General features: G+C 38.7%; 1 protein-coding gene across 1 annotated transcript in view; it reads left to right on the plus strand.

Annotated features, from left to right (window-relative positions):
* Positions 1-6,029: 6,029 nt before the first annotated feature.
* PTGIS (prostaglandin I2 synthase) overlaps positions 6,030-25,747 on the plus strand; it is a 197,347-nt gene continuing 177,629 nt past the window's right edge. Inside the window, 3 exon segments of the mRNA XM_053716906.1 lie at positions 6,030-6,106; positions 20,539-20,619; positions 22,453-22,576. Of these exon segments, the coding sequence (XP_053572881.1) occupies positions 6,030-6,106; positions 20,539-20,619; positions 22,453-22,576 (282 nt within the window).

Genomic DNA, 25,747 nt, shown 5'->3' on the forward strand with positions numbered 1-25,747 from the left:
AAATCGTAGTATTTTTTATGCGATGCTTGTGCAGATTGAATGTTACGATGAGCTACTGTGAAAGTTTGGGAGATATCGTTTACAGCATCATTCACCCTTGGGTTTGAGGATGGAGTGTAGGGTAAGTAGGAGATCCTTGGGTGTAACCCATAATTGAGATAGAACGGACTGAAAGAGGTGGATGAATTTGTGGAATTATTATAAGAGAATTCTGCCAATGCTAGATGCTTCGCCCAAGTGTCTTGTTGGTTTGAGCAGAAACACCGCAGATACTGCTCCAACCACTGGTTAGTTCGTTCTGCTTGCCCGTTGGACTGGGGGTGATAAGAGGTTGTGAGTTTCTGAGTGATTTGCAAAGTTTGGCAGAGGGTCCTCCAGAATCGAGACGTAAATTGTGAACCCCTATCAGTTAAAATGACTGTGGGGAGCCCGTGTAAATGGACTATTTCTTTAATGAACATGTTGGAGGTCTCCTGAGCAGTAGGTAAACCAACTGCAGGGACAAAATGTGCCATTTTCGTGAATAAGTCTACAATTACAAGTACTGAAGTGTAACAGTTGAATGGCGGAAGGTCGACAATGTAATCCATTGCAATATGGGTCCAAGGAGTTTCAGGAACCGGGTATGATTGGAGCAACCCTATTGGAAATCGATGACTTGGTTTCGAAGTTGTACATATGGTACATTGAGTGATGAAATTTTGAACTGATGTGGACATAGCTGGCCACCAGTAGTGACGGCGAAGCAAATCCAGTGTTTTCTTAAAACCTAAATGTCCAGATAGAGGAGAGGTATGGCAAGAGTGAAGGAGATCAGTCCTGCAAGTAGGAGGTATATATAGTAAGTTTTTGTAATAATACAAGCCGTTTTGTTTTGTATGGAGAAGTTGCAGTGGTTTGGATGGATCATTAATTTGAGAGTTTTGAAAATCTGGATGAGAGGTTATAAGTAACCCTAGAAATTTAGAATTTGGGATAATGGTAGACGGTGCTTCCAGAGTAAGAGGTCTGGAGTCCCTTCTGGAGAGGGCATCAGCCTTACCATTTCGACTACCTGGTCGATAAGTTATGATAAAGTCAAAACGAGAGAAGTAGAGATTCCAGCGAAGTTGTCTGGCCGAGAGGGTTCTATTTTGCTGTAAATACTGCAAGTTTTTATGATCTATTATAACTACAATGGGACATGTAGCACCCTCAAGTAGGTGTCTCCACTGCTCAAACGCAATCTTGATCGCCAGTAATTCTCTTTCCCCAACGGGGTAGTTACGTTCGGCAGATGTAAGTAGTCTGGAGAGGTAAGCAACTGGATGCATTTTATCAGTAAGTATTGTTTTTTGCGACAAGATTGCCCCCAGAGCATAATCCGAAGCATCAACCTCAACTATGAACTGTCTGTTAGTGTCAGGGAACTGCAGTATGGGAGCTGTGGTGAAGTCTTTTTTTAATTTTTGGAAGACCTGTTCACATTCATCAGTCCATTTAAAAGGCTTTCCCAACTTAGTCAAGTCAGTAAGAGGTCTGGCTGTATGTGCAAAATTACAAATGAATTCACGATAAAAGTTGGCAAATCCAAGAAACCGTTGTACCTGTTTCTTAGTATTAGGAGTCGGCCACTGGGTTATCGCATGGATTTTTGAGTCATCCATTGTAATTCCAGAGTTGGAAATGACATATCCCAAAAAAGTGACCCTTGAACTATGGAACTCACATTTTTCTACCTTGGCATACAATTTATGTTCTCTTAAACATGCTAAAACAGTCCAGACATGGGTGGTATGTTGTTGTTCAGTGTCTGAATAAATGAGTATATCATCTAGATATACAACTACAAAATTGTCTAAAATGTCACGGAAGATGTCGTTAATAAAACATTGAAATGTTGCTGGGGCATTGCAAAGGCCGAATGGCATGACAGTATATTTGTAATGGCCATACCGGGTTCTAAATGCCGTCAACCATTCATCTCCAGCCCTCATTCGTATGAGGTTGTAAGCACCCCTGAGATCCAATTTTGTAAAGATCTTGGCAGTGCGTAACCTCTCTATAAGTTCAGGTATAAGTGGGAGTGGATAGCGGTTCTTCTTTGTTCTTTTGTTTAGCTCTCTATAATCTATTATAGGCCTGAGTGTCTGATCTTTATTTTTAACGAAAAAAATACCGGCCCCAGCTGGGGAGGTTGAAGGTCTTATAAACCCTTTGGCTAAATTCTCTTGTAGGTATAACTTCAAGTGGTCAAGTTCAGGTTTTGACAATGGGTATATATGACCAACGGGAATGGTAGCACCAGGAAGAAGGTCAATGGGGCAGTCGTATGGCCTGTTTGGCGGAAGGACCTGTGCCTCAATTTTATTAAATACATCCTGAAAGTCTTGATATTCAGTAGGTATTTTTTCAGTAGTGGTGAGTAATATATTGTCAAGTGGATAACAAGTTTGTGTACAATATGTGGAATTTAGATTTACTGTCGAGTGTTGCCAGTCAAAATCAGGTTTGTGTAATTGCAACCAAGATAAGCCTAGAATGATAGGATATAGAGGGCTAGGGATAATGTCAAAACTAATAACTTCCCTGTGACGTGAATTAATGCAGAGTAGTAAGGGTATAGTCTCATGAGTTATAGGACCTGTGGATAAAGAAGATCCATCAACTAAATTAATTGAGAAGGTAACCTGTTTTGCAAGGAAGGGAATTTTATTAACCCCTTAATGACCACAGCACTTTTCCATTTTCTGTCCGTTTGGGACCAAGGCTATTTTTACATTTTTGCGGTGTTTGTGTTTAGCTGTAATTTTCTTCTTACTCATTTACTGTACCCACACATATTATATACCGTTTTTCTCGCCACTTAATGGACTTTCTAAAGATACCATTATTTTCATCATATCTTATAATTTACTATAAAAAAAAATATAAAATATGAGGAAAAATTGAAAAAAACACACTTTTTCTAACTTTGACCCCCAAAATCTGTACATATCTACAACCACCAAAAAACACCCATGCTAAATAGTTTCAAAATTTTGTCCTGAGTTTAGAAATACCCAATGTTTACATGTTCTTTGCTTTTTTTGCAAGTTATAGGGCCATAAATACAAGTAGCACTTTGCTATTTCCAAACCACTTTTTTCCAAAATTAGCGCTAGTTACATTAGAACACTAATATCTTTCAGGAATCCCTGAATATCCCTTGACATGTATATATTTTTTTTTAGTAGACATCCCAAAGTATTGATCTAGGACAATTTTGGTATATTTCATACCACCATTTCACCGCCAAATGCGATCAAATACAAAAAATCGTTCACTTTTTCACAAATTTTTTCACAAACTTTTGGTTTCTCACTGAAATTATTTACAAACAACTTGTGCAATTATGGCATAAATGGTTGTAAATTCTTCTCTGGGATCCCCTTTGTTCAGAAATAGCAGACATATATGGCTTTGGCGTTGCTTTTTGGTAATTAGAAGGCCGCTAAATGCCACTGCGCACCACAAGTGTATTATGCCCAGCAGTTAAGGGGTTAATTAGCGAGCTTTTAGGGAGCTTGTAGGGTTAATTTTAGCTTTAGTGTAGTATAGTAGACAACCCCAAGTATTGATCTAGGCACATTTTGGTATATTTCATGCCACCATTTCACCGCCAAATGCGATCAAATTGAAAAAAAAGTTACATTTTTCACAATTTTAGGTTTCTCACTGAAATAATTTACAAACAGCTTGTGCAATTATGGCACAAATGGTTGTAAATACTTGTCTGGGATCCCCTTTGTTCAGAAATAGCAGACATATATGACTTTGGCGTTGCTTTCTGGTAATTAGAAGGCCGCTAAATCCTGCTGCGCCTCACACATGTATTATGGCTAGCAGTGAAGGGGTTAATTAGGGAGTTTGTAGGGAGCTTGCAGGGTTAATTTTAGCTTTAGTGTAGAGATCAGCCTCCCACCTGACACATCCCACCCCCTGATCCCTCCCAAACAGCTCCCTTCCCTCCCCCACCCCACAATTGTCCCCACCATCTTAAGTACTGGCAGAAAGTCTGCCAGTACTAAAAGAAAATGTTTTTTTTTTTAAACATTTTTTTTTAGCATATTTACATATGCTAGGGTGTAGGATCCCCCCTTAGCCCCCAACCTCCCTGATCCCCCCCAAAACCGCTCTCTGACCATCCCCTCTGCCTCATTGGGGGCCATCTTGGGTACTGGCAGCTGTCTGCCAGTACCCAGTTTGCAAAAAAAAAGTGTTTTTTTTATATTTATTTGGATTTTTTTCTGTAGTGTAGCTTCCCCCCCCACACAGACAAACCCCCACCACCTTGCTGATCTTTTTTTTTTTTTAATATTAAGGCATTTACAAAATTTTTTTAACACATTTTCTGTAGTGTAGCGGTTCCCACCCGCTCCCTCCCCGTGCACGCGCCCGCCCCCGCCCTCCTGTGCACGCGCGCGCGTCCGTGCGCGCCCCCGCTCATCCCCGCCCACGATCCCGCCCCCCCTGCAGATAACCAGGGCCATCGATGGCCGCCACCCGCCTCCCGGTCCGGCTCCCACCCACCAACGCAGGAAGCCACCGATCTCCGGTGCAGAGAGGGCCACAGAGTGGCTCTCTCTGCACCGGATGGCTTAAAAAAGTTATTGCAGGATGCCTCCATATCGAGGCATCACTGCAATAACCGGAAAGCAGCTGGAAGCGAGCAGGATCGCTTCCAGCTGCTTTCCAAACCGAGGACGTGCAGGGTACGTTCTCAGGCATTAACTGCCTTTTTTTTGAGGACGTACCCTGCACGTCCTCGGTCGTTAAGGGGTTAAGGTTAACAAATTCTGAATCAATATAACTTGCTGAAGCCCCGGTATCGATTAAAGCCTCGACTTCAATGTGATGGAGATCCCACTGTAAAATAAGTGGCAATGTAATATGAGTGTTAGATTTTTTGTTTAAAGATAGGCTAAGAGAATTTGAAATTGTCTTACCAAGTTTTGTCTTTTTCAAAAGAGGGCAGGCGTTCACATCATGCTCTGGGGATGCACAGTACATGCACAATCTTAAAGCACGTCTTCTACTTTTCTCTTCAGTAGAAAGTGGACCACGCATAAACCCGATCTCCATCAGTGTTTCTGACTCCTTAGGAATTGGAGCTGAGGCGGTGTACTTTTTATAAATTGATGAGGTACCAGATCTCTCAGGTTTGCGTTCACGCAGACGTCTGTCTATGGTAGTACAAAGACTACAGAGATCTTCCAATCTGGTTGGTACTCCAGTGCGGGACAACTCATCTTTTATCTCCTCGCTAAGTCCAATTCTGAATTGATGTCTCAGTGATGCCTCATTCCATTTGGATTCAATGGCATATATTTTAAATTGGGATATATAATTCTCAACAGGCTGTCTGCCTTGTTTTAAACCCCTAAGTGATGTCTCAGCGGATTCCTGCTTGAAAGGATCATCATACAAAGATGAAAATGCCTTTAAGAAATCTTGTAGTGAATCTAATATAGTGTTTTGGTTTTCAAATAGACTGTCAGCCCAAATACGGGGCTCAGCCCTTAAATAAGAAATTATGGTTAGAACCTTTAACCGGTCAGTATTATAAGTTTTAGGTTTGAGTTCAAACAAAAGCAAACAGGCATTTCTGAATTCTTTGAAATTAGCCCTGTTACCACTGAATTTGTCTGGCATGGAAACCTGAGGTTCTGGTTGTGTAGTTTTAACAGCATACATCTCTCTCACACAATCTTTTAACACCTGGGTTTCACCTTGTAATTCCCTGATTGATTGAGTCACATTATCCATGCGCTGTGTGAGCACTGTTAATTGGTTTGATACCTCAGTGATATCCATAACTGTAGCACCAGTGTATACACTTTTTTAGGCTGGATTATTATATCACACCTTTTGAACAGTATCAGAATATTTTGTAAAATAAAAACTTTTATATGAGAAGTTTACTTCCTGGTAATTGAATGTCTCAGTATCCTTGCCTACAAACAGCTGAAAGTACTGCAGGCAGAGAATCTGAGTTTAATATGTGCCAAATGCGGAAGTGGAAGACAGACACTGGAGTCTGTATCACTATGCAGAGGCGTGGAGATAATGGTAGAAAATACAAGAAGTAATATGGACAGTAATACTGTAGACAATAATATGAATATAGGAGTTACAGCGTTCATGAGCAAGATAAAATATCAGCAGAATGGTAGTATACGACCTGAGGTTGCTGTTAGAGGAATCTGTGACAAGCCAGAAGATATTGCAGCTTGATTTACCCCTGCTCTGAGGAACTGTGAGAGCGGTAACGGTTGCGGCTGCAGCTGATGACGTAACAGCGTGTGCTGACAGGCTGTGAGTGCTGAGAGGTTGTGAGAGCTGACAGGCTCTGGAAGCAGAGTGATGCGAGGAGCGCAAAAGGCTAGAGAGAAGCAGAGTCCACAGGAAAAACTGACTTCCTGTAAGGTGAGAACCGGATTGGTTCACTGAAACTCTGAGACGTCAGAGACAGGAAAAATAATCCAGCAAAGAGTTAGAGAAGCTGTGGGGTTTTATAGCCTGATAGGAGAAATTTAAAGGAACAGTAAGAGGAGGCAGATAGGATCTGACAGGAAACTATCACCGAGATTACGAGTTTTGCGGTAACAGGGGTGCGTTGCTAACAAGCCTTTTTTTTTTTTAACGCTACCTTAAGACAACGCTGGAATTACAGGTTTTTTTAAACCTGGCGTTAGCCGCAAAATGGTGAGCGTAGAGCAAAATTTCGCTCCACATCTTACCTCAATACCAGCGTTGCTTACAGTAGCGGTAAGCTGGCTAAACATGCTCGTGCACGATTTCCCCATAGGAAACAATGGGGCTGAGCCGGCTGAAAAAAAAACCTAACACCTGCAAAAAAGCAGCGTTCAGCTTCTAATGCAGCCCCATTGATTCCTATGGGGAAAGGAATTTTATGTCTACACCTAACACCCTAACATGAACCCCGAGTCTAAACACCCCTAATCTTACACTTATTAACCCCTAATCTGCCGTCCCCGACATCGTCGCCACCTACATTATAATTATTAACCCCTACTCTGCCGCTCCGGACACCGCCGCCACCTACATTATCCCTATGAACCCCAAATCTGCTGCCCCCAACATCGCAGAACCCTACATTTTATTTATTAACCCCTAATCTGCCCCCCCAATGTCGCCGCAACCTAACTACATTTATTAACCCGTAATCTGCCGCCACCAACGTCGCCGCCACTATAATAAAGTTATTAACCCCTAAACCTAAGTCTAACCCTAACCCTAACACCCCCTAATTTAAATATAATTTAAATAAATCTAAATAAAATAACTACAATTAAATAAATTAATCCTTTTTAAAACTAAATACCTGTAAAATAAACCATAAGCTAGCTACAATATAACTAATAGTTACTTTGTAGCTATCTTAGGGTTTATATTTATTTTACAGGCAACTTTGTATTTATTTTAACTAGGTACAATAGTTATTAAATAGTTATTAACTATTTAATAGCTACCTAGTTAAAATAAGTACAAATTTACCTGTAAAATAAATCCTAACCTAAATTACAATTACACCTAACACTACACTATCATTAAATTAATTACATAAACTAACTACAATTAACTACAATTAAATTAAATGAACTAAAGTACGAAAAACAACAAACACTAAATTACAGAAAATAAAAAAATAATTGCAATTTTTTTAAACTAATTACACCTAATCTAATCCCCTAATAAAATAAAAAAAGCTCCCCAAAATAATACAATTCCCTACCCTATACTGAATTACAAATAGCCCTTAAAAGGGCCTTTTGCAGGGCATTGCCCCAAAGTAATCAGCTCTTTTACCTGTAAAAAAAAATACAATACCCCCCCAACATTAAAACCCACCACCCACACTCCCAACCCTACTCTAAAACCCACCCAATCCCCCCTTAAAAAAACCTAATACTACCCCCATGAAGATAACTCTACCTTGAGGGTCCATCTTCAATCCAGCCGACGTGGAGCATCCTCTTCAAACAAAGTCCAAGGGAAGAATGAAGGTTCCTTTAAATGACGTCATCCAAGATGGCGTCCCTTGAATTTCCGATTGGCTGATAGGATTCTATCAGTCAATCGGAATAAAGGTAGGAAAAATCCTATTGGCTGATGCAATCAGCCAATAGGATTGAGCTTGCATTCTATTGGCTGATTGGAACAGCCAATAGAATGCAAGCTCAATCCTATTGGCTGATTGGATCAGCCAATAGGATTTTCCCTACCTTAATTCCGATTGGCTGATAGAATCCTATCAGCCAATCGGAATTCAAGGGATGCCATCTTGGATGACGTCATTTAAAGGAAACTTCATTCTTCTCTTGGACTTTGAAGAGGATGCTCCGCGTCGGATGAATTGAAGATGGACCCTCTCCGCTCCGGATGGATGAAGATAGAAGATGCCGCCTGGATGAAGACTTCTGCCGCTTGGAGGACCTCTTCTGCTCGGATGAAGACTTCTGCCCCTCTGGAGGTCCACTTGTGCCCGGCTGGGTGAAGACGTCTCAAGGTAGGGTGATCTTCAAGGGGGTAGTGTTAGATTTTTTTTAAGGGGGGATTGGGTGGGTTTTAGAGTAGGGTTGGGAGTGTGGGTGGTGGGTTTTAATGTTGGGGGGGTATTGTATTTTTTTTTACAGGTAAAAGAGCTGATTACTTTGGGGCAATGCCCCGCACAAGCCCTTTTGAGGGCTATTTGTAATTTAGTATAGGGTAGGGAATTGTATTATTTTGGGGGGCTTTTTTATTTTATTAGGGGGATTAGATTAGGTGTAATTAGTTTAAAAAATTGTAATTATTTTTTTATTTTCTGTAATTTAGTGTTTGTTGTTTTTCGTACTTTAGTTAATTTAATTTAATTGTAGTTAATTGTAGTTAGTTTATATAATTAATTTAATGATAGTGTAGTGTTAGGTGTAAATGTAATTTAGGTTAGGATTTATTTTACAGGTAAATTTGTACTTATTTTAACTAGGTAGCTATTAAATAGTTAATAACTATTAGATAACTATTGTACCTAGTTAAAATAAATACAAAGTTGCCTGTAAAATAAATATAAACCCTAAGCTAGCTACAAAGTAACTATTAGTTATATTTTAGCTAGCTTATGGTTTATTTTACAGGTAAGTATTTCGTTTTAAATAGGATTAATTTATTTAATTGTAGTAATTTTATTTTGTTTTAATTAAATTATATTTAAATTAGGGGGTGTTAGACTTAGGGTTAGACTTAGGTTTAGGGGTTAATAAATTTAATATAGTAGCGGCAATGTTGGGGACGGCAGATAAGGGGTTAATAAATGTAGATAGGTGTCGGCGATGTTAGAGACGGCAGATTAGGGGTTAATAAAATGTAACTAGTGTTTGCAAGGTGGGAGTGCGGCGGTTTAGGGGTTAATATATTTATTAAAGTGGCGGTGATGTCCGGTCGGCAGATTAGGGGTTAAATAATTTATTTAAGTGTTTCCGATGTGGGGGGGGGGCTCGGTTTAGGGGTTAATAGGTAGTTTATGGGTGTTAGTTTACTTTGTAGCACTTTAGTTAAGAGTTTAATGTTACGGCGTTAGCCCATAAAACTCTTAAAGGATTACTTTCTGTTATAATTTTTAAGCTAAACAACTAACATATTAAAGTTAATAAACATTAATTAAAACTTACTGACCTATTTTTTCTCCAAAACGAAGTTTCATAACGTTCTAAAAGTTATATCTTTTATTCGCCGATGATGTCACGTTATCCTGCCCACTATTTTCAACACTGCATGTTCAAAATACTTAAACCAATAACTTTGTGTTTAAACCGCCATTTTGAAACCTAGGTATTGTAAGCGGATTGTTACAGAGCAAAGGATACCCACGGAGTGGGTTTGGAAAACAATTAAATTTGCAGACAAGATTTCTGACATACGGTAGAGATATGTTAATGAAATGCTATTGATAAAAAGCGTATTTGGGGTAGTTAGTTAGTAACAGGCATAGAAAATATTTACTTACAGTGGCCCTTTAACTACTGAATTTTAAATGCGGTAGGAGTCTTGACAGGAGAGGGTCTACCGCTCACTTCTTCCAAGACTCGTAATACCAGCATTAGGCAAATCCCATTAAAAAGATAGGATACGCAATTGACGTAAGGGGATTTGCGGTAAGCTCGAGTTGCGGAATAAAAGTGGGCGGTACACCTGTACCTGCCAGACTCGTAATACCAGCGGGCGTTAAAAAGCAGCGTTGGGACCTCTCAACGCTGCTTTTTAAGGCTAACGCAAGACTCGTAATCTAGCCGTTAGTTTCTCCTGCAAAAATAGTGCAGGAACAATGCGTTCGCACTCAACTTGACCCCTGTTCTGTTACAAAATCAGTTTGATTCTATTTTTTACTACAGAGCATCTACGACCAATTAAACCTTGCAACTTGTAGTTAGGCTCCTCTGCACACACAGATGCATACCATTACCCAGTATTGCTTGTTCAAGAGATTAAAAAAACATATTCTACTATTAAAATAGTGCTTTATGTCTGTGTGTGTATTTGATTGTGTGTGTGTGCGAGTCTGTGTGTGTGTTTACCAAATTTGTTCAGGTCTTTGAAATTATGCTTCTATCTGATTTGCTTTATCTTATGTCTTAGATTACTTTAAAGCAGTTCATGAGGCATTCACACATTTTCTTTGTCATAACTATATATATATATATATATATATATATATATATATATATATATATATATATATATATATATATATATAGTATCTATACCTGCATATATTCATATAGATATATAGGTCTAGATATGTTTTACAAAAAAATAATAAAATATAAAATAAAGAAAAAAAATTCTATGTAAAGAACATTGGAATGTAAAATATTGATAAATACCTTCAATTGTAGAGTTGTTAGTCTAATGAGGTGTCGGGTTAGTGCGCAAGCGATTTGTTAGTTTTTTTCTAAACATACCCCCTTGAAGTCTATGAGGAGTGTCAGACTGGGAAAACAGATTGGCCCTGAAATTTTTTTAAGATCAGTCCCAGCCCCCGGGCCCCACTCTCACCCCCCCTAACCTTACCTAAGGACAATTTTTCTGCCCCCACAGTCCCCCACACCCTCATCAGGAGCGGAGCAGCCAGAAATGTGCTCACCCCGTAACCTCACTGACCAAGGATGTGGCCCTATAGCGATGGCAGTTCACCAAAAAAGTAGTGGTATTTTATTAGGCCAGTCCTGTACTATAATGGGGAGAATGGGGAAAAGAAGTAAGTCCTGAAGTAAGAGCGCCCAATCTTTTGCACCAGTGTTTACTTTTTACTTTCAACTTGTAATACGAGCGCTAACCCACCCACGGTTTTCTTTTATTTTTAGTATAGTTCGGGAGTGAGCAAAAAAATATTTAGCGTACCACTTGTATTCTGTCCCTAAATGTAAAATCAGGGTTTATTCTTGAATTATAACAGCCTACAGGCTGCCTTGCCTTGTAGCTGTATACGGTATTAGGTAGTAGAATCCTATTTGTCTTGGTTTACTTGCAAGTTAGGGAGGAAAGTACAGCCTTATGACCTCTGCCATGTTGCAGAAGTGGTGGCGGGAAAAGTTCTACAGCTGGGGGTCAGCCCCTTCAGATGTAGTATTGTGAAAAGGGCAGCAAGAGCTTGGGGGAGTCACGTGGAAAATCCTTGCATGGCCGAGCATCAAGGTAGACTTCTCTGGTGGGGAAACATTAAGGGCGTATGTACATAAGAGGATGGTGTCCAGTCTCCTAAATAGCTCAGCCACAGACTTTTCTGCTAAGGTTGTACTTGGGGACTGCTGGCCTGCCAACTTGTGTTAATAAAAGATATAGCTCATCCCATATTTGTCTCTTATTTTGGGGTAGTTGATTTGAGTCTAAATGAGTCCAGGGGGTCGATCCGATATAAATCGTCGCCCGCAAAAGCCGGCGACGCCAATATTTGCACGGGTTTGGTATCACATATACGGCGTAACCTAGAAGTTACGCCCGTATATTTCTGCCGTCGCCCGCAGTTTTTTGGGCCATAGGCAGGTATACCAAACCCGCGCAGTTTGGTATCCAATATGCAGCGTAAGGACTTACGTGGTGAAAATGGAGAAAACTTACTCCATTTTCACCTCGCCACAAAAAGCAGCCGTAAGAAGCCTTACGCTGACTATTGGAGCCCCGTAACTCCCTAAACTGGCTGCTAAAATAAACCTAACACCTAACGCATGCGCAATGTCTATCTCCCTGTCAACCGCGATCTGCTAAAATAAACCTAACACCTAACGCATGCGCAATGTCTATCTCCCTGTCAACCGCGATCCCCCCCCCCCCGAAATCCCTAATAAAGTTATTACCCCCTAAACCGCCGCTCCCGGACCCCGCCGCCATCTACATAAACTAACCCCCTACTGTGAGCCTCTAAAACCGCCGCCATCTACCTTATCTATCCCCTAATCTGACCCTTACACCGCCGCCACCTATATAAAAATTATTAACCCCTAATCTAATCCCCCTATACCGCCGCCAGCTATATTAATATTATTAACCCCTAATGTAAGCCCCTTACACCGCCGCCATCTCTATTAAAATGATTAACCCCTAATTTAATCTACCTACCCCGCCGCCAGCTATATTATCTATATTAACCCTAAGTATATTATAGTTAATATAGTTATTACATTATATATATTAACTATATTAACCCTAATTATATTAGGGTTAATATAGTTACTATAGTATTTATATTAACTATATTAACTCTATCTAACCCTAACTAAATTTATATTAAATTAATCTAATTCATTTATAAACTAAAATATTCCTATTTAAATCTAAATACTTACCTATAAAATAAACCCTAAGATAGCTACAATATAATTAATAATTACATTGTAGCTATGTTAGGGTTAATATTTATTTTACAGGTAAATTGTTAATTATTTTAACTAGGTATAATAGATATTAAATAGTTATTAACTATTTAATATCTACCTAGTTAAAATAATTACCCAATTACCTGTAAAATAAATCCTAACCTAAGTTACAAATACACCTACACTATCAATAAATTTAATAAACTACAAACATCTATCTAAAAATACAATTAAATTAACTAAACTAAATTACAAAAAAAAACAAACACTAAATTACAAAAAATAAAAAAAAATTACAAGATTTTTAAGCTAATTACACCTATTCTAAGCCCCCTAATAAAATAATAAACCCCCAAAATAAAAAAAATTCCCTGCCCTATTCTAAATTAAACAAATTTCAAAGCTCTTTACCTTACCAGCCCTTAAAAGGGCCTTTTGTGGGGCATGCCCCAAAGAATTCAGCTCTTTTGCATACAACAAATACAATCCCCCCCTCATTACAACCCACCACCCACATACCCCTATTCTAAAACCACCCAAACCCCCCTTAAAAAAGCCTAACACTACCCCCCTGAAGATCTCCCTACCTTGTCTTCACCACACCGGGCCGAACTCCTGATCCGATCCGGGCGATGTCTTCCTCCAAGCGGCAAAGAAGAATTCTTCCTCCGGCGATGTCATCCTCCAAGCGGCAAAGAAGAATTCTTCCTCCGGCGACGTCTTCCTCCAAGCGGCAGCAAAGTCTTCATTCTTCCGGCGGCATCTTCAATCTTCTTTCTTCGCTCCGCCGCCGCGGAGCATCCATCCCGGCCGACTGCTGAACTTGGAATGAGGTACCTTTAAATGACGTCATCCAAGATGGCGTCCGCCGAATTCCGATTGGCTGATAGGATTCTATCAGCCAATCGGAATTAAGTTAAAAAAATCTGATTGGCTGATTGAATCAGCCAATCAGATTCAAGTTCAATCCGATTGGCTGATCCAATCAGCCAATCAGATTGAGCTCGCATTCTATTGGCTGATCGGAACAACCAATAGAATGCGAGCTCAATCTGATTGGCTGATTGGATCAGCCAATCGGATTGAACTTGAATCTGATTGGCTGATTCAATCAGCCAATCAGATTTTTTTAACTTAATTCCGATTGGCTGATAGAATCCTATCAGCCAATCGGAATTCGGCGGACGCCATCTTGGATGACGTCATTTAAAGGTACCTCATTCCAAGTTCAGCAGTCGGCCGGGATGGATGCTCTGCGGCGGCGGAGCGAAGAAAGAAGATTGAAGATGCCGCCGGAAGAATGAAGACTTTGCTGCCGCTTGGAGGAAGACGTCGCCGGAGGAAGAATTCTTCTTTGCCGCTTGGAGGATGACATCGCCGGAGGAAGAATTCTTCTTTGCCGCTTGGAGGAAGACATCGCCCGGATCGGATCAGGAGTTCGGCCCGGTGTGGTGAAGACAAGGTAGGGAGATCTTCAGGGGGGTAGTGTTAGGCTTTTTTAAGGGGGGTTTGGGTGGTTTTAGAATAGGGGTATGTGGGTGGTGGGTTGTAATGGGGGGGGGATTGTATTTGTTGTATGCAAAAGAGCTGAATTCTTTGGGGCATGCCCCACAAAAGGCCCTTTTAAGGGCTGGTAAGGTAAAGAGCTTTGAAATTTGTTTAATTTAGAATAGGGCAGGGAATTTTTTTTATTTTGGGGGTTTATTATTTTATTAGGGGGCTTAGAATAGGTGTAATTAGCTTAAAAATCTTGTAATTTTTTTTTATTTTTTGTAATTTAGTGTTTGTTTTTTTTTGTAATTTAGTTTAGTTAATTTAATTGTATTTTTAGATAGATATTTGTAGTTTATTAAATTTATTGATAGTGTAGGTGTATTTGTAACTTAGGTTAGGATTTATTTTACAGGTAATTGGGTAATTATTTTAACTAGGTAGATATTAAATAGTTAATAACTATTTAATATCTATTATACCTAGTTAAAATAATTAACAATTTACCTGTAAAATAAATATTAACCCTAACATAGCTACAATGTAATTATTAATTATATTGTAGCTATCTTAGGGTTTATTTTATAGGTAAGTATTTAGATTTAAATAGGAATATTTTAGTTTATAAATGAATTAGATTAATTTAATATAAATTTAGTTAGGGTTAGATAGAGTTAATATAGTTAATATAAATACTATAGTAACTATATTAACCCTAATATAATTAGGGTTAATATAGTTAATATATATAATGTAATACCTATATTAACTATAATATACTTAGGGTTAATATAGATAATATAGCTGGCGGCAGGGTAGGTAGATTAAATTAGGGGTTAATCATTTTAATAGAGATGGCGGCGGTGTTAGGGGCTCACTTTAGGGGGTTATAGATATAATATAGCTGGCGGCGGGGGTACGGGAGCGGCGGTTTAGGGGTTAATAGCTTTTTTATTGTTAGGCTAGTGAGGGGGGATAGCGGATAGAGGGTTAGACAGTGCGGGCTATGTTAGGGAGGCGTGTTAGACAGTGCGGGCTATGTTAGGGAGGCGTGTTAGACAGTGCGGGTGTTTTAAACTTTAGTCAGGTTTTATAGGCGCCGGCAGATTCTAACGTGCCGCAAGTCACTGGCGACGCCAGAAATTTGTACTTGCGCAGATTTCTGGACATCGCTGGTTTGTGAGACTTACGGCACGTTAGCATCTGACGGCGACTTATATGGGATAGCTCGAGTTGCGAGCTGAAACTGCGGGCGACGCCGGTTCCCTCGCTTGCGCCGCAAACTGCGATCTATATCGGATCGCGCCCCAGGTTCTTATAAAAGTTTTAACAGTGATTTAAAAGGCTATGGTCTATGAACAGGTGCTAGACTGTGAAGGGCTCAAAAGTGTACAGTATATGTATGTGTGTGTATTTGTATATATATGTGTGTGTATATATATATATATATATATATATATGTATATATATATATATATATATAGATGCGAGTATTTTATATATATACCTGTATATATATATATATATATATATATATATATATGTGTGTGTGTGTATGTGTATATATATATAGTTTGTGTATATACAGTCTTCTAGGGCATACATACAGCACAGGGCACTGGGCAGTCCACTTAAAGGGACACTTGTGATTCTGGTAGGGCATGCAATTTTAAGCAGCTTTCTAATTTACTCATTATCAATTTTTCTTAGTTCTCTTGCTATCTTTATTTGTAAAAGAAGGCATCTAAGCTAAGGAGCCAGCCAATTTTGGTTCAGAGCGCTGGATAGCATTTGTTTATTGGTGGGTGAATTTATCCACCAATCAGGAAGAACAACCCAGGTTGTTCACCAAAATAGACTGGCATCTAAACATTTTGCTTTTCAAATAAAGATACCAAGAGAATGAAGAAAATTTGATAATAGGAGTAAATAAGAAAGTTGCTTAAAAGTGCATGTTCTATCTGAATAACGAAAGAAAAAAAAGTGTCCCTTTAAGGGAAAAGCCATTCTCTGCAGCACATCACAAGATTTCCAGCACTTTGTAGAATAATAATAATAAGAGTCCTTTTTCATCCACAGAAACAGTTCTTTTAACACACACTCCCTCCTGACTGGATCACACTCTTTTAGAAATAAGTCAGGCTTCCTTTTAAACTCTAAGAGCTGCAATTATGAGCCACACCTGCGACTAATAAGTTGCTTAAAAGACCACTCAATGCAGTAGAATTGCATAATTAACAAGTGCATAATAAAAAGACAAGGCAATAACACCTATTCTGAATTTCAAATAAACAGTAGATTTTTTTTCTGACAATTTTTTTTTCTTTTCCCATTTTGCCGGCCCCCTGTATCATGTAACAGACATCAGGCAATAACAGACTAGTATACGTATACCCTGTGAGCTTGTGCACATGCTCAGTAGGATCTTGTTCCCCAGAAAGTGTGAATATAAAAAGACTGTGCAGAATTTGATAATAGAAGTAAATTAGAAAGTGTCTTAAAACTGCATCCTCTTTCTGAATCATATAAGTTTATTTTGACTTGAGTGTCCCTTTAATCAAAAATCTGCCCTGGACAGCTTCATAGCTGTTTGAATAATGGCCCACCTTTTTCTCCAATTATTCCAATCCCAGGGACCCTGAACACAATTAAAAGACACAGAGGTCCATTTATCAAGCTCCGAATGGAGCTTGAGGGCCCATTTTTCTGGTGAGTCTTCAATGAAGCAGCTGTCTAAAGACCACTGCTCCATAACCCTGTTCGCCTGCTCTGAGCAGGCGGACAGGAATCGCCACAATTCAACCCGATCGAGTACAATCAGGTTGATTGACACCTCCCTGCTGGCGACCGATTGGCCGCGCGTCTGCAGGGGGCGGCGTTGCACCAGCAGCTCACAAGAGCTGCTGGTGCAATGCTGAATACGGAGAGTGTATTTCTCTCCGCATTCAGCGATGTCTGTCGGACCTGATCCGCACTGTCGGATCAGGTCCGACAGACATTTGATAAATAGGCCTCATAATCTTTACCCTGGGGTTTTTAACTTAGGGACTAAGAGCTCCCACTTGTGAAATTCTTCCCCATTAACCATAACAAAAATAACCCAAAAAAATGTAGGTCGCATTTATTTATTAAATAACCAAATTAACTCTGAATTTCTGTCTTTTTTAACTAGATGTTGCGGCATTGGAGGCCATATTTAAACCCATACAGCTCAGGTCAGGGCCATTTTTTGGGCATGGGTGGATCCTGCAGAGATCACTCCCCCAACAATTAGTACCGGACGCCTTAAGGGTTCTTCAGTCAGAAGACCCCTGGGGCGGACCACAACCTGGACCATAAAACCACCCGTGACCAGCACAGTTATAACCAGCTCTCTGTTAACTTCTTTCTAACCTGATAAGCAGCGTTCAAAATTGCTGCTGACCGCGAGTTTGAGCAAATGAACTCGGGGGAATTTAAACAGTTCACCACTTGTAATATGGATTAATTCTTAAAAATCCCTACGATCTCGTGCTAACGAAAGCGAACCACTCATAATCTGGCCCTATGTGTCATTTCTGATTATCTACTAGCACACTTGTAATCACATAGACTGCACTATTTCTATTGATCAAAAGGGAAGAGGGAGTTTATTATAGCGCTGTTATAAACAAGGAAACTCTTAATGACCGGTGACGTACATGGTACGTTGTGGTCGTTAAATAGTTAATAAGGTTGAGTGGGTTAAATAGTGTAGATGAGGATAAATGAGGATAAATGATGTATTGGATCTCTTAAAGGAATACTGTAATTCTTTTTTCAATAAATTTATTGTATTATTTAAACTTCTTTACCAAAGCCCATAAGCTAATGCTCACATAAATGCAGTAACATATTTTTTATGTGTGCTCTGGTTAACATACAAATGCAAAGTATTTAATCACATAATGATAATTATAGAAAGCCTTACTTATTAATTTTTAAATTTCAATGAGATATTACTATAGGTACCATCAGTTTTGTATATACAAATCTCAATGCATTATCAATAAATATATACAATTTATTGATAAAATATGCTTCAGCATTCAGCTTCAGAAATAATTTGTACAAATTAATTAAGTTCTCACTCTCAGTGTGGATTCGGGAAGATACCTATAATCAAAGGGGTCATCTGGGAAGTGGCTTATGTGTGTGAGTGAGTGCTGATTTTCCAGTGTGAGGAATGCAGTGCAGGTACTGTTAAAGTAAGGTTACAGGTGTATTATTTGAAGTGTTCCTTTCTTGGTTTCAGCGAATGCACTGTCTGTGTTGTGTAGGACTACTTCAAATACAGCCCCAGCCCTCCGCTGATATCGCAGATGAGTGACTATGTGGGTGGAATTTAGCTAAAGCCACGATCCCTATTGTTTTCTGTGGGAGACACATTGCCACTTGTCAGCACAAAGAGGTTCATCCCATTTTTTGGAAATATATCTCTAGACCGACGGACTACGAGACTTGGGAGCCCAAAAAGTCAAATTCTTTTCAGTCTGGATATGTTTTGAATATCGGGGCCACAGTGAGATATACATTTCTCAACATTTGAAGTGTCCATAGAAGGATGCTAATGCTTTCCATATCAGGCATATTATTCACCACTGTTGCAAATATATTAGTATATTATCTCAAGCTACAATTATTCTCAATTTTAGTGATTAACCCTTTGAGTGCTAAGCACTTTCCCACCTGGGTTCTAAGATTTTTTAAGGTTTTTTTTATTTTTTGAACAAATTTTTTTTAGCTTTTTTTTTTTCCAGACCCCCAAGACTTACATTGTTGGAAAGGTTAGGCTTCTAAGCAGCATGCCCCCTGCTCCTATAAATAAAGTTGTGTGGTGACGTCATCACGTTATTGCGCATGACGTAACCGCGCAAATTGGGAAGCCCCGGCGATGCCTGTCACTCTACGGGTTGGAGCGGATGGGAGTCCCCAGATATCCCTCAAGGTGGCAGAGTGCTAGTGACGGCTCTGAACTGTCATTAGCATCAGAGTGGGAAACTCTGTGACGGCTCAGAGCCATCATTAGCACTCAAAGGGTTAAAGGAATAGTCTAGTCAAAATTAAACTATGATGATTCAGATAGAGCATGCAATTTTAAGCAACTTTCTAGTTTACTCCTATTATCAATTTTTTTTGTTCTCTTGGTATCTTTATTTGAATGTAAGCTTAGGAGCCGGCCCATTTTTGGTTCAGCACCTGGGTAGGTGATTGGTGGCTACATTTAGACACAAATCAGAAAGTGCTACCCAGGTGCTGAACCAAAAATGGGCTGGCTCCTATACTTTCGTTCTTGCTTTTACAAATAAAGATACCATGAGAATGAAGAAAAAATGATAATAGGAGTAGATTAGAAAGTTGATTAAAATTACCTGCTCTACCTGAATCATGAAAGTAAAATTTTGACTAGACTATTACTTTAATGCAAACATAACATGTACTCAATTTTTCCTAAAGTCAGAGAAAAAGAAAATGCTAGGAAGATATGTGTCATCAGAGCTGTGCCTTACAACAGAGAGACAAAGGGGCCGATTTATAAAAGTGCGAGCGGACATGATACAATGTAGCGTATCTTGTCCACCGCACATCGATAAATGCCAAATTCGGAGCTTGATAGTTCGGCCCCAGAGTCATTTCTTCCTTAAAAGAAGGAGTTTCATTCCAGACAGTTGTGTGATGTGGCACTATGGTGGCCTTTATGTCACTCCCTGTACAGCAGGCACACCACCATCACTGTAGATCAGCACCTACTGAGCATTATTCGATAAATAAGCATCTTTAATGCTTCTATCTTTAAGTGAATGTTATCAATATGTATCTAGGAAATTACTCTGTAGCTAAATATTTTGCAAGAAAAGAATGTGTGTTCTGTGAGTAAATGTACTCTTTTATTAGGGAAGTTTGTTTCTTTTATCACAAAACATTTTACTAATATCATTTTCAGATGATTTCATCCTTATTCAAGGATGAATAAGATCATCATCCACACGCAGGACATGTTGCAGTGAGTGCACATAACACAATCTGTTTTGAATGGCAGACACTTTTTCCCTATGCCCGCCTACTTTTTTATATAAAAGACTGTGTAGCTGTAAGTCATCTCATAGTGTACATTCTCTGCATCCTCCAACAGGATGGTTATTGCAACAACACTGCTGTGGCTCGTTTTGCTGACTGGTATCTTGATGTGTCTGCTGTTCTTCAGGAGAACCAGGTGAGTTTCTGTCAGTTACAAACAGGAGCAGAGAAGAAAGCAAGCACAGTCAAACTGCAATTTTATACTATATATATTTGCAAAAAAATAGAAGGCACTCACTGGGTCTTAGCAATAATAATTACTCCTTTAATTTATGACGTTTCGGGGTCACCCCCGTTTTCAAACAGACATACGGGGGTGACCCCGAAACATCACAAATTAAAGAAATAATTCTTTTTACTAAGACCCAGTGAGTGCCTTCTATTTTTTGCAAGTGTATCGTATCCTGATGCGCACCCTGGGCACAGCAGGCAATATCCCTGGGCTTCCTCAAATACTATATATATATACACAGAGAGAGAGATATATATTTTAACTTCTGTGGCTGTTGTCCCTTGGGTAGCCCACTACCACCAAAACTGAAACAAGGGGTATGAGAAAGCACACAAAAAAGTGAAGAGGAAAGGGTTTTCCTTTATAATTGTTATCACCTTGTTAAAAAAAAATCAAGCATAATAAAACCAATACATGCTCAGTTGTATGAGTTATGTATAATGTTTGATGGGGATATTTATTCCTAGCTGTAGTAATGATGTACTCCTTTGATCAGCAATTAGAGCGAGAGTGTGCTGTAATGTGTCTTTAGCTTGAATTGTAATGGTTTAACTATGCTCTTTGATTTAATAAGTTGAGATGTCCACTAATAAGGAAAATCCCATCTGTCCTATGCTATTTATATGTATTTATGTATACATATAGTGGTGCAAGTATTATGCTTTATTTTGGCTTAATCTGTGCTCTGCCTGCCCTGGGTTAGTTGCCTACTATGACAGAGAATGTGCACCCAGTTTTTCTCTGAAAGTGCTTTCCAAATTATTTTGAGATTGCTGCTAGGGACATTAAATGTGCACCAATTCCACTCAGAGAGTGCTGTCAATTACCATGTTGTATTTATGTATTTATTTATATACTTTGATATTCAGGTCAAATATACAATCAGTGAAATACATTATCATTATATAGTTAAAGCAATAACTTGTACTGTGTGCCCATTTACTGAATTACACAATAATCTGATGCAACTTTCTTTGGAAGCAAAGGTATATTAATTAATAATGTTGTGATTACAAATGACTTGGTAATTATTAGCAGCATTATAAACATATGATCCCAGTGTGCACCAATGGGTAAAAAATATTGTGGATAGCCAATAAATGAAGTTACACACTCCTAAATAAAAGGGATAGTAAAATCAAAATTAAACCTGCATGATTCATATAGAGCATAACATTTTAATACACTTTTAAATTCACTTTTATTTTCAAATGTGCTTTGTTCTCTTAGAATTTCTTGTTGAACAATAATAAGCACATAGATATCCTACACTAGTGGAAGCTAGCTGCTGATTGGTGCCTGCACACATTTGTCTCTTGTGATTGGCTAACTAGATGTGTTCAGCTAGATGTCAGTCGTGCAATCATGTTCCTTCAGCAAAGGATAACAAGAAAAAGAAGCAAATTGGATAACAGAAGTAAATTGGAAAGTTGTTTAAAATTGTATGTTCTATCCAAATCATTAAAGAAAATGTTCACGTTTCCTGTCCCTTTAATATCTGCAAGCTATTATTTGTGGCACAATGTTCCTTATTTTCTATTCTCTCAAGGCAATTGGTGTTGACAATACAGCTAAAACATGCTAACAATACAAAACTACACTGACAATATCATGATTGTAAACTATTTACTGCAGTTTTCTTTTACAAAATGTTAGTTAATATAATTATATTGTACATAATGTGGAATAGGTTTTGTTTATATATTTTAGCTAAAATGTATATTAATTTTTTTCTAGGCGACCAAATGAGCCTCCTCTGGACCGTGGATTAGTTCCATGGCTGGGGCACGCACTTGACTTTGGCAAAGATGCTGCCAAGTTTCTTTCAAAAATGAAAGCAAAGCATGGGGATATTTTCACAGTAAGTAGCAGTTTATTGTATTCCTTTTTAATTTATTTTTTACCTAAGTGGCCTGAACATCAAGATTAATGTTTTACCCATAAATCACTGTAAAAAAATTCATAAATGAGGGAGTAGTTTGGCTTTTTCAACTGATTTATAATTGTATGCCAAACAAATGGTATGGACGGCCATGAGTGTGATTTAAGTGGCTTTAACCTATTAACAATTTCTTTTGCTGCATAAGTATTTTCTTAAATGCATCCCTGGAGTTTACATTTTTAGTGCTTCATAGTAATTTTTTTATTTTTTTTATTTTGATTAGTCAGATTTATATAATTTAAGCCCTTAGGGTACCTCAAATATATATATTTTTACATGAGAGATTAAAGTTTTGATCACAGCTTGAGCTTTCTAAATGTTATTTTGGAGTTAGTACCGATGAGTAGGAAGCTGACTAATATACTTTTCTCCACAAAAGTGATATCAACAGATGAACAGTGCTAGTATGTTAAAGAATCAGGACATGAGGCCATGGGAGACTGGAGACATTTTTCTGGGGTGTGCAAAAAATGTGTCTTGACAATAAACACAAAACAGAGGGGCGCCTCATGTGTAGATCAAAAATGCCACCAGCAAGAAAACATCCATAGATGCCAAATGGGTACTCACATGTAGCAATAGCATCCTTATGTGCTGGAAGTTGCAGGCTGATAACTCAGGGTGTATCAGCTAACCCTTGTCCTGGCTTCAGCTTGGAAAACAGGATGTGAGTTCCAAGAACAGTAGGCCCCAGGATGCAGTTCCAATAGATAATAAGGTGCTTGCACTTAGCTTTTGTTAAAAGTGGTTTATTTCAAAATCACATTAAAAACATCAAGCAATAAGTGCAAGGGGCATAGACATACAGGGGGCTATGTGTATATGCCCCTTCCACTTATTGCTTGATGTTTTTAATGTGCAAGCACCTTATTATCTAATGGAACTGCATCCTGGGGCCTACTGTTCTTGGAACTTGCATCCTGTTTTCCAAGCTGAAGCCAGGACAAGGGTTAGCTGATACACCCTGAGTTATCAGTCTGCAACTACCAGCACATAAGGGTGCTATTGCTACATGTGAGTACTCAGTACCCATTTGGCCTCTATGGATGTTTTCTTGCTGGTGGCATTTTTGATCTGTACATGAGGCGCCCCTCTGTTTTGTGTTTATTTCTAGTGCCTGATCTGGATTGATCTGAGAGGAGGAGAGCAGCCATCCATCCTGTGGCTTCTGTTTGGATATCATACACGTTTGTGGACAGTGCATAGCACTACCCCACCTTTTTGGCAATTTTTATAACTCTACTATTATTATCAATTTTGTATCTGATTGCATTGTATATGATATTATGATGCTATATACCCAACTGTTATACCTGTATTACAGCTTGTTTATTGTATGGGCTTTAGTCCACTGTTCTGTTTGTTGTCAGAGAGCGCCCCCTCTCATTTCTGGCTGTATTTGTGTCTTGACAATAATGCTAAAATAAACAAATATTGATAGATGGATACATAGACAGATAGCGGCCGATTTTTCAAGGGCCGAATGGCCCCTGATGACCCTGTTTCCGCGTGAGTCTTCAGGCTCGCCGGAAACAGCAGTTATGAAGCAGCGGTCTTAAGACCGCTGCTCCTTAACTGGTCCGCTGCCTCTGAGGCTGCGGACATCAATCCGCCCGATCCTATACGATCGGGTTGATTGACACCCCCTGCTAGCGGTCGATTGGCCATGAATCTGCAGGGCGCAGCATTGCACAAGCAGTTCACCAGAACTGCTTGTGCAATGTTAAATGCCGACAGTGTAGGCTGTCGGCATTCAGCAATGTCTGTCGGACATGATACCATACAGCGTATCATGTTGGACAGACATTGATAAATCGGCGCCATAGACAGACAGACACAGCAAATTTCCATGGTCTACTCCCCCCCCACCCCCTTTTTTACTTGGAATTGGGAACTCAAACATTAACCAAGTCCCTGATCAGTTCTCGTCTCACTTATCAAACACCTTTAATTAACTAAGAGGTCTCAGCTAGGATTGGATGAAGCCTGTGTTTTTGTAATAATTGTTTGTCCTCTTAATAGGAAAAAAAAGTTGTAATATTATATCAGTGCAAGAGATAATATAAAACAGAGAGAAGCACAACCAGGCGTTTCTTCAAAATAGGAAGTTAATTTTGACTTGCACATACCAGGTGCACCTTCTGAACAAATATCTGAAGCAGAAACATACATCTATTAAACAGACATTCTTCTTTTTCCTAGTTTCTGTGCTTAAATAACTAGGCAATGTTGACATTTTTGCTCTCTATCAGTTTTACCCTAATTACCCTCTCTCTTGATAAAAGGATATGAAAGACGTTTTTTTAACGATTCAGACCAAGCATACAATTTAAAAAAAGATTTTCAATTTACTTCTACAATCAAATTTTCTTTTTAGGAAGGTAACGTTCCCATGTCTAGAGCACAACTTGGCAGGAAGAAATTCTTCCATCAACTTCAAGTGCCCTTGCAAATATATAACGTGTTCAAAATTGCTGCCATAGACACGTGCACACTCCTGAGATTATCTCCATGCTTTCCAACAAAGAATGTCAAGAAAATTAAGAAAACTTGATAATAGAAGAAAATGTTAAAGTCATTTAAAATTACAGGTTCTATCTGAATCATGAAATCATGCCCCTTTAAGTACAACCATTCCTAGCATATTCTGTTTTAAAAATACGCACAGGACTTTCTTGTGATGCCCTATATGGTTACATAATAATAACAATATTATTATATTAATAATTATTATAATAATAAGTAACAATAAATATGAATTTAATACTGAAAAATGGAGGGGGGGAATAAAAAAGCATTTTTTCCAGTTTTCTTTATAATTATTTCCCAGAGAAGAAAATATTTTGCATCTGCATTTATTTTACCAGCTTTTGTTTTCAGAATACTTGTTATGTGTATTTTGGAAAAGCTTTCTTCCCTTGAATGACGTCAGCTGTGTTCTATACAGCATCCTAAAAATATTCAGCCCTAAATATTAGCACCATTTCATCATTTAGAAAAGCTCTTGCTAATTCCATTAGAGTTTCAATGACATTTCCAAAACACACAGTTTATTTTATACTAGTCTTTTGTGACAAAAGCTTTTTCTCA

Source organism: Bombina bombina, chromosome 1, assembly GCF_027579735.1.
Source record: "Bombina bombina isolate aBomBom1 chromosome 1, aBomBom1.pri, whole genome shotgun sequence".
Classification (NCBI taxonomy): domain Eukaryota; kingdom Metazoa; phylum Chordata; class Amphibia; order Anura; family Bombinatoridae; genus Bombina; species Bombina bombina.